Raw genomic sequence first — 10,542 nt, 5'->3', positions numbered from 1 at the left:
TATGTATGTAGCGGGAGCCTTCTGGAGAAAATAAAATATTCTGTTCCAAGCAGGTCAATGAAGTCTGAAAGGGCTATGAAAATCCCTTTAAATGTATGCTCCCGTCAGGAAAAGAGAATCCTTTTCTAAGACTTCAGCTGAAGCCCCCTGTTCAAAAATCACCTGACACCTTACATAAAAACCCTACTGCCTTCCTAATTACTCCTGCTAAAAGCAAAATCAGGCAGGACACTGCTAATAAATCAATCAGGTTTAATCATAAACAGTATACATATTTATAAAGAGTGAGAGAGACTTGATAATATAGGGTGTTGCCATGGCACCAGGAATCAAACACTTGTGCGTTTTACCTGTGAATACAAGGAGAGGATGGAATGACGGACAAGTGGAGACAGGATTGGGTCTCTCAGAGGCTATTTCTAGCAAATATCTGTCATTTTTTGTCACCTGTCAAGTTACAGAATGAACTACCATTCAGCCCACAGCTCCAGCCAGGACACAGCGAGATGAATACATACAGGGGCAGTATGTGAGGGATGGGGCGGGCTGGAATATGCCAGGGCTGGTATGAGGTGTATATATAAAAACCACACACTCATGGGAAGAATATATGCACTGTTGTTACTTACAGTTTTAGAACTAGATTCTACCCACAGCTATGTATGCGTTTCTCCCATTTAAGTCAATGGGAGTGGCATGCTCATATCAAAGGGAATACATCTGGCTTTCTGAGTGCACACAGGGGCCCCAGCACACCAAACAAGAGATGCTGAAATAGAAAAGACAGGGAGAGAGCAGCCAGGGACCAGGGCAAGGGAGGAATGGGAAAGAGTGACTCAACTCCAAATTAATCACAGTGGCAAAATTCACACTGTGCAGAGAGCTAGCACAAGGACTGTGCTGTCAGGGACTTTAGTGGTGCTACCTATGCCCATCCTCTGTTCAGGGGCAAACCCCACCAGTAACAAGGAGAACTCTGGAACGAAGGGATGGTTCCAAGCAGAGTTGGTTCCAAATCAACTCCCCACGTCCTGTCACCCTTGAATTTCAGAGGAAGGTCCAAACCTCTTTCTATAATGGTTCAAGCCAAAATTCAAATCAGGTCCAGCTCTTGTCAAAGACACGAGGAAGGAACCATTGCTCTGATAGAGAGGTGGGGCAGAGTGAGTGAGTACCTGTAACAGATTTGTGTTTGTTTTGAGAAGCAATCACACATGAGGAGAGCTAGCAGTCAGATGTGTTGGCTTTACAGTACAACAATTTCACTTTCAATTACTGTACATATTATGTAACCTTAAAACTGAAAATACTTGGCAAGTCTAGAACACAGACACAGTTTTCATTTCAAATACACAATTGCCATCTGGTTTCACTTGAAAAAACAAAACAAAAACAAGATTAAAGCTATAATACAAAAGTGACATTTACGACAATGGCTGTTAGAAATTGCCACCTGTACAGCAAAATTTCATCGCTCCCAGACTTTCTAAGATACAGCAAACCAGAGCTCATCTACCTGGCCAGTCAGAATTGCATTCCCATGTATCAAGTCCACCCTCAGTCCTGGGAGCCTGGGTTAATACCATTATCCGTTGGATGAAGATGGGGAAACTGGAGCATTTTTAAAGTGTGCTTGAAAAAAGACACACATTTGTTTTTCTCAGCAGAGGCTGAATGATGGGTTACTCGTTATTTACATATATCCAATGCCTTCTCTGTGTTGCTGACCTATTCCCTGGGTAGGCATGAAGCAAATCCTTCTTTACAAGTCCAAGTTCTTCAGACAGGAGAAGAACAAAAAGAAACTTAATTAAGAAATGAAGAAGCTAGTCACCTTTCAGACCTCGGATTTCCTCAACTGTTTATAAGGTGGCTTGGAAGTTTACTATTTACATTAGCGATGCTGTGGAGGTCTGAGGAAGAGCCAAGCTTACGGCCATGGTGGGCATCCTCCATCAGGTGGGTGCTATGAACCTGTTCTCAAACCTTTTACTTTAAGGCACTGCACCAACACAATGATTTCACTCAGAATGATGGATACCCCTTCACTGGATAGTGCATTTCTCCCTCTCCCTTGCCTGGCCTTCCCTGAGAACTTTGGATTTGATGTATTTCAGGTCACTGTTGACGCTGGGTCGGCGAGCGAAGGGGGAGACCATGCCATAGGCATCCATCTCCTTGACCCGGCGCATCCTGAAGGATTTTTGGTGGAAGGCGTCACCATACTGGACAGAGATTTTCCTGTGAAGGGCAGGGCTCATCTCGTGAGGTAGCTTGGCCATGCTGAAAAGGACATAGAACATCTCATCCACATTTGTGTTCTTCTTGGCTGAGATTTCGAAGTAGGCACAGTTCTCATCGCTGGAGACAAGCTTCTCTGCTTCCTCCGAGCGCACCTTGCGGTAGATTTCACTATGATCATTTTTGTTGCCACAAATCACCATGGGGAGGTCAGCTGTCTCCTTGGTCTTGTTCTTCAGGCAGGATTTGACTTCAAGGATCTGCTTTTGGATCCTCTTGACCTCATCAAAGGAGTCTCTGTTATCCAAACTGAACACTAGGATGAAAACATCCCCTGTAATTAAAAAGAAAGCCAGAGGATTTGTTTATTAGAATCCATCTCAGAGCAGTCTACTTCCCTTCCACCAAAGAAGTTGGTCCAATAAAAGATATTACCTCACCTATCTTGATTCTCTCTATTTAAAACAATAGATTTCGTTCCCCCTACACACCCATCATTCTTCCTCTTTGCTTGTTTCTCCTTCGATCCTATACACTCTCTAAGGAGTGTTCCTGGTCACCTTCTGATTTACCTTCTCCCTTGTTCCCACAGCTGTAGAAACGTCTTATGGTCAAAGTATTTCCTCAGTCATATCCTGTTGTCTTATCCTAGACTGCATTTGACTTATTGATGTGGCCTATTTGCACCATGTGTTTTCAACAATCTTCTGACTTAATTCTTCTGGGTCACTCACTCCTCCCCCCCACCCCCCAATCATTTCTCCTGAAAAACACCACCCGTTTAGCAACTCCTAAGAGCAGAAAACAGTAGCTATGATACCTCGACCCTTTCAATATACAAGAACAGGAGCAGCACTTGACCACAAGACCCACAAGCCAGTCTGTTCAGAGCATCTGAGAAATGAGTTTGAGCTTCCAAGAATCCAGTGCTCTGCTACAATTTCACTGGCTCAAGAGAAACAGAGTACAAAAGGAAGTGCAAATGACAATTTGCACAATCTACTTACAATGCTGGGAGAATCTTTCTTGTACAAATATAAGATAAAGCAAACTAACAGCCTGTTAAGTGCAGTTTACATGGAACTGAGAAAGAGATCTTTCATGGACCCAAGCTTACCCCCACTCACATCCTGGAGTTTGGCATCTGCATCATGTAGGATGCAGATCCTGGTATCAAGCGCTACCTAATATAGACTTGGGGTCTCACTGGATAGTAGGGCAAGTAGGACTTAACCCAGGTGGGCTATGAACTATGGCTGTATATTCAGCCATGTACACACCCACAGTCTAATTTTCAGAAGTGCACGCACAGCAGCACCCACTGAAAACAGGAACTCCTAGCTTATCAACACTTTCCATATGAGGCCACCATTCTTCTAATATGTGGTTTACTTCATTCTGGGTGACTACAGGAGAAGGCAGAAATAGTAAGAGTGGAGGGAGTGACTTTAGGGAGATGCATTCCACTGGAATTTTTAATTGTCCAAAAGCAGGAAACTAGTTTAAAATTTTTTTTCAAAACCTTGTCAAGTCATTTTTAAATCCCTCAGTGTATATTTTACATTTGTATTACATTGCTTGTGCATGGTGGTGACAAACTTCCTCTTTCTCCTGGTGTTCTTTATACCTGTGAGATTTTGATTTTACCATTCACTTGTCACCGCAGTTAAAAAACACAAGTCATACGTATTATACACGGGGGGTGAGGGGAGCAGAATAAATTAGGCAAAACAACTCAAATTTTTGAACATCTCCAAGTTGATTCCTGGGTGAGTGATGTACTCCCTGATGACATCTGGAGTGCTCCAGTCAGGGAATGTCACTGGGGAAAAGATGCATCTTTATAACAAGCTACATCCCATTACCCATCATTCCCTCTATCTATCTCCCATAACTAGTGCTTTGTTAGGAAAGAATGGTGTCCTGGTTATTATTGTCAAGCAGAGATCCACAGTTGGGATCCTTGACCCACCATCCCTCAGTAGGACACCCTTTTCTGTCTCACACCCCACCCCTCTCACCTGTCAATATAGAAAGCCTCCTCATTGCGGGGAAAGGGTGATTCCCAGATGTGTCCAGGATGTCCAGCTGGTACATGTCTCCCCGGATGTTGTAGACCTTGCGATGAAAATCCTCAATGGTGGGAGTGTACTGGTCCTCAAAGCGGCCAGTGAGAAAGCGTGAGACGATGGCGCTCTTGCCCACTCTGGAGGCTCCCAGCACCACCATGCGGTAGGAGTTCTTGGCTGGCACGCTCAGGGTGCAGTTCCCACTGGACACAGTCTTCATCATTGCTTGGTGCTGAAAGGGTCAAAATAAAAGCAGGCAGGGGTGGAGAGAAAGGAAAGAAGAGTGAGGCTGTAGTGGAGAGACCTCTGTGTTTTCTTACAGCTAACTCAAAGATCACTGTGGATTGCTACATGATGTAAGATACAGCATTTGGTTCTGGTTAGCAGGTCTGCTTAGCAGATATAGGAAATCTTGATAAGGAAATTACATGAGGGAAACGGTCTCATTTTTTAGCCTGATTTAAGGAGAATTTTCTTTTCTAAGTCACACCAAAATGAAGAAATTTATATTTGAACATAAAGTTTTGAACTACAATTTGCCATTTTATTTAAACATTGAGGGCTAATTTATCAGCTTGGCTCTAGCCATGACTCCAGTTTCATACCCACAGTTTAAGCCACTTAGAAATTTGGGGCCTGATTTTCAAAAGAGCTCAGTTCTCGTTTAGACACCTCAATGAAGCAGCCGGGTTTCCAGAAGCACTGAGCAGCTCCCATTAAGATCTAGCCACTCCCTTTAGGTATCTAAATGGGAGCTGCTCACAGTACCTGCTTTCTAGGATCAATCAGATACTTAGAGTCCAAGTGACCTAAAGTGCTGGTACAGGTAATTGCAGGCACAGAATTGCATCATCAGACACTAGCTTCAAAGACTTGGGCCCCAAATGTTCTTTTTCAAATTCTGACACCAGATTTTTATCCAACAAATCTCTTAGGCCAGAGCTCCTCACCCCCAAACTGTTAGCATCTCAAATACTGCTGCTTTGCAGCAAGATGGCTGGTAGTGGATGGAGCTGCAGAAATGCTAGTTTTGTTTTTCATGGATGTGTCACTCTTTACATTCACATGTTAGTCCTCGGTTCTGGCAGTCCTTGGCTGTATTGAGATAAATGAGGGACTGTGGGGGAAGAGGGCAGCTTTCTGATATAACCAAAGGGCAAGGTGAATACTAAAGTGAGTCTACAGACCCCGGAGATTACATTTTGACACAGCAGAAAGATACAGGAAATCTTGATAGAAAAACATGGATTTCACAGACATTTTTTATCTTTCAGATCAAATATGTTGTGCACAGAAAAGAAAAATACAGGCACACTGTGGAAAACTAGCTGTCGTAGCATAGCAGACACATTTGGACAGTTTATTTTGGTTACTAGGAGCGTATGAAAGAAATATCAAGTTCCCATTGTGCTGTTTATTAAATGTAGGTGTTGTTTACTGAATGATAGGTTTTGAGTATTTATATATACACTGAGAGATTATTTCTGGGTACAGATCTGGATGACTATCCTTTCCCCATGTGAATTTCATCTCCCAAACCTTTATGTATCTGGTATTTATGCCAAGAAAATCACTGAAAATGTTTTACATGTGTTAAGTACCAAGCAGAAGTAACGAAATATTCTTTGTAAATAAAGAAGCCTGTAAGAAGTCCAAGCCAGTATCCCTACTGGCTTTGTGCTGTGGCTTAAGGCACTAGCAGAACATTACTACTCATCGTTATGGTTATTTACTGAGCATTGACAGCATTCTCAGCTCTGTAAGGAGCAGAAAAGAAAATGCAGTGCTTGCCCCAAAGGCAAATTATAATCTAAATTACACTCAAAGGGGATTACAGCCTAAATTACAATCAGGCAGTAAAATCAGGACGTAATATTGTGCACATGTAGCATGGGTCCAATTCTGTCGATGTGAGCGCTGTGCCAGGCTAGGCTGGCAAGATCCGGCCCTATGTTTGGACTGTGTCTAATTTGGAACAGGTTGTACCTTCTCAGTGCAAAGTCACCAATTTTCCTCAGAAACACTGACATCCAGTGGTGTTCGCTGGCCCTTGTACTCTCCTTTGTACACTAGGATGTGCAGGTTCTAGGGTCTGTGCACCAAATGGATGGGGACTGATCTGTTTTGGGATTAGGCAGAAGTCCCCCCTCCCGCCCCCCGTGCTCTCTGAGCTTTGTTTAGTAAGGTGGGGTATTTTAAAAAGGAGAATCAGTTTTGCCAGACAATCCTTATAAAAAAGATTGACATTATCCTGCCATAATGGTCTGATGCTGTACATAGGGCCAAATCCTCAGCTGTTGTACACTGGTGTCATTGCACTGACTTCAGTGGAGTGATGCTGATTTACACCACCTGAGGATCTGGCCCAGTGTCTTGCAGCTGTGCTGCTACAGGGTGAATACTGTTAGAATACGGTAGCATTCTTCAAATACGGAACTCTATCGGTGTTATCTGATGTGTTTGGTACAGTGCCCAGAATGACAGGGCCCTGATCCTCACTGCAGCCTTGGGGTGCTACCGTAATATAAACTAATAAATAAATAAATACTGGCCAAAAGGCAACTGCGTGAACTAGCAGCAAATCACAGATATACAGTCCCATCAAGAAAGCAAGCAGGAGAGTGTCTCATTTCAATGGGTGGGAGGAGAATTCTGCATCTATCATACAGACATGCCAAGCTGCACGTGTGCATCATCTCTTCTATATTTGAGTGCGTGGAGGAAATACTCATTTGGGCTAACAGCTTTAAAGTGGTCAAAGTCTGGGGCTATCCAAATCTAATGGATCATAATATAAAGCGGCTCTGAGAGATGGCCCACCACAGGGGTTCTATGGGGTTGGGGATGAAACAGACGCTCCTCAGCTGAGCACTGAAGGAAGTGATAGAACATAGGGCCAGATTTTCAGCAAAGCTCTTTGTTGGGATCTGAGCACTGGAATATCTGGCCCCAGTTGTGCATGATGTACATCTGCAAAGCTGGCCCCAAGTTCATACTGGCCCTATATAAACCCTATAAACCCTGAATCCTTCAGAACATGCTGAGAACAAGAAGCAAACAACTGAACTGGGGCAGAAGAGTATGATTTTAGTTTTGGGTCTGGTTGGGAGCATACACATGTTGTCAGTTTTGTTTTACACGTGCAGGCTTTTCACACTGCTCTGGATTTGTCACATCACTTTATTGATAACAAGCCACCTACAACTCTCTGTCCATTCTCTTCCAAAAGGGGACAGCACACATTCTTCCACTGAAAATAAAAATAATCCACTTTCTGTCCATCCTGCCTAGCACAGGACTTTTAGGAATTTTTCTCTCATATTCATCCTAACAATCGGGGCACAGAATCTGCAGAACAGTCTCTCTTGGGAACTGGTAGGAGCCTTATGGCTTGGGCCAATTAACAAGCTTGATGAAGCATGGGAGAGTGCACAGTTGGGAGCAATCCTAAAACATACGGGCCTTCTCTAATTCCCATACACACAGGCTGGGGCAGCTCCAACTTTTCTCCTTCCTCTCAAAGATGCACTGGCCATGAAAAATACAATAAATCAATACCCCTTTTGCATCTCCACAGCACCTTCAATCCAGAGACTTCAAAGCACTTTTTGTTAATTTTTCCTTCAGTGTACTCCTGAGAGAAAAGTACTATCATCCCCATTTTACCGAGAGGGAGAGAATGAGGCACAGAGCGGCTCAGTGACTTGACCAAGGTCAGACAAGTCAGTAGCAAAGTGGGGAACAGAACCCAAGTCTCCTGGCTCTCAGAGTGCCCCAAATTCCAGTCACTAGGCTACACTGCCTGCCAACCTGAGCAGAGCAAACCCTTATTGTGCATGGTTAGGGGAAGTGGTCAGACAAGTCAGTAGCAAAGTGGGGAACAGAACCCAAGTCTCCTGGCTCTCAGAGTGCCCCAAATTCCAGTCACTAGGCTACACTGCCTGCCAACCTGAGCAGGGCAAACCCTTATTGTGCAAGGTTAGGGGAAGTGACAACTGGAAACAGATCTCCCCCATCACACCCAATATTCATTTAAAATGTCACCTTATGGTGCCCTTGAGAGGTTCTGTTTGTCAGATTATTCCTTTAAGGGAGCTCCCTTGCTCTGCAGCCTGCCTTTGGTCTAGTGCACAGTAAATAGATCCTTTCAGCACTTCTAATTCCTGTAGCTGTTATTCATTTCATTGCCTCCCCTGTGCACCTGACTTGCAGGGTGCGGCATAACCTGGAACCTTCATTTGTCTTTCACGCTCTTCAAATCATCACAGCTTCTCTCTGACTCAAATCTTTCTCCTCTCTTACTCAGAGAAAGAGACCAAGTTCAAGCCCCTTGCGGGGTACAGGGAGCCATACACCGGAAAGATTAAAGGTAGTAAGGAGGAAACAGAAAGAGACCACATGGTTATTTACTAAATAAAGTAAAAATCAATCAGAAGAGGACAAACACACACCACAAGCTGGTTTGAATCTATGACTCTTCCTTCAAGTTTATTAAAGGTTTAAAAATAGATTTGTTCCCTGCTCTGTCTTTAACTTCCTGCACTGACCTGAGGGTAACAAAACACCTGATTTATACTATTTTGCAATTTTAGAGCACCTTCTGTCCAATGATTTTAAACTGTTTCACAAAAGGTAGGTAAATTTAAAACTATCCCTATCTCTGTGAAACCAGGGCACAGAGAGAGAAAGCGACTGGTCTAAGGTCACACCATGAGCCAGTGACAAGGTAAGCATTAAAACCAAAGTCTCCTGACTCCAGCCCCTTGCTCTAATCATTAGACAATGCTGTTTTTGCAAATTTAAGACTACATTATAATGCATCTGCCTTTGCAAATCCACACGTGCACTAAACAGATTATGCCAAAATTCCAGTGAGGTGGTGAAAAGTCTGATCCTATGCACCAGTTACAGAAAAACATAATGAAGATAAAAAACCTGCTGCCTGGAGCTTTTACATGTTAGCTTTCAATACCCAAATGCTGAGTATTACTGCATGCAGTATGCTCCCTACCACTGACCATACATAAAAACATTCTGAGATGCCACTGTTTACAGTCACCAGTTACAGTATCTCTCTCTCTATACTAATCCTAAATGATTTATTGCATCTGGCTAAAAGAGACATAGGCAGAAGCAAACCAAACTGTGCATTACAGACCTGTCATTGATTAGAAAATCCTGGAGTACCTTTCATTTTCATGCACACTGATATTATTTCTGCAGGGTGTTTTTCTTCCTTTCTGTTGCTTTAATTTCAAGTTCAGTGCCTCTCCCTTACCTTTCTTTGTTTGGAGGAGAAGTCCTGAATCTTAGTGCCGTGGATGAAGCTGTCTTGATGGCTTTCAGAGGCTGCTGCTCCTGCTGCTCCTTTCTGGATCCCAAGTCACTGAGCTGGGCTCTTCTCCACCACTTTGGACCTTAGCTGGACTGGGAAAGACCAGAGCGCTCCAGGGGCTGGTTCCCCATGGGTGATCTTTATTGGGTCAGAAGATTGACATGATCCAAAGTAGGCTCTGTGTACCAGAAGTAGTTTTTGCCCTCTGAAGAGGTTTGCTCTTCTCCTGGTAGTCTCAGTTCACGAGGTCTCCCACACACTTTCTTGTCTTGCAACTTGTAATTCGTAGACTCATTTGCATGGAAGTGGCCTCTGGTGCGACACCTAGCTGTCAAGGCTAGTGTGTGCATTCAGCTGACCCACAGTGCTTTTATGTAGACCCTGTGAAATAAAGAGGGGGAAGCAAATTAGGGGTTAAGAGGGGGGCCTGGGAGTTTCTTATTATAGCAGGTTTGAAAGTACACCCTCACTCTTGCACTGCAAAAAATCCTGGCAGATAAAATAGACTTCCCCACCTCATCTGAGATTTGTTTTAAAATGCTTTGCTTTTTCTTTACATTTTAGAATTTGTCTATTGATTCTTCCTCCCTGCCTCTCTCACTGTCTCTCTCCCCCAGCAGCTAGTAAGTTGCAGGTTTTCCTTCTGCAGAACTCACCAATAATTGGCTCACTCCTCCCTTTAAGTCAGAGACAGTGGAAGAAGAGTTGCCAAGGGGGTGGGATCTTATGTTTATTGAAGGGCTTTTTTTTTTAAACACAAAATTCTTTCACATTCCAGATTGCAAATTCTTTTTCTTTCCACAAGAGACCTGTGTGTATATCTGTGATCGTGTGTGAGAGATCCTTTTTACTCCTATTATATTTTATGCTCTGAAAACTCATGAACTTTTTAAAAGC

The 10,542-nt window shown here is 43.4% G+C and overlaps 1 protein-coding gene across 1 annotated transcript; it reads right to left on the bottom strand.

The window, feature by feature from the left end:
• Positions 1-238: 238 nt before the first annotated feature.
• Positions 239-10,275, bottom strand: RASD2 (RASD family member 2). Its single transcript, XM_073324865.1, has 3 exons — positions 9,589-10,275; positions 4,263-4,542; positions 239-2,575 (listed from the first exon to the last, which is right to left on the bottom strand). Exons 2-3 carry the CDS (start codon positions 4,531-4,533, stop codon positions 2,046-2,048), a joined length of 801 nt encoding a protein of 266 aa, XP_073180966.1. The 5' UTR covers positions 4,534-4,542; positions 9,589-10,275; the 3' UTR covers positions 239-2,045.
• Positions 10,276-10,542: the final 267 nt, after the last annotated feature.

This window comes from Lepidochelys kempii, chromosome 1 (assembly GCF_965140265.1).
Source record: "Lepidochelys kempii isolate rLepKem1 chromosome 1, rLepKem1.hap2, whole genome shotgun sequence".
In the NCBI taxonomy this organism is placed as follows: Eukaryota; Metazoa; Chordata; order Testudines; family Cheloniidae; genus Lepidochelys; species Lepidochelys kempii.
Note: the sequence above shows the minus strand (reverse complement) of the source record. Positions and strands in the feature narration are given on the sequence as shown.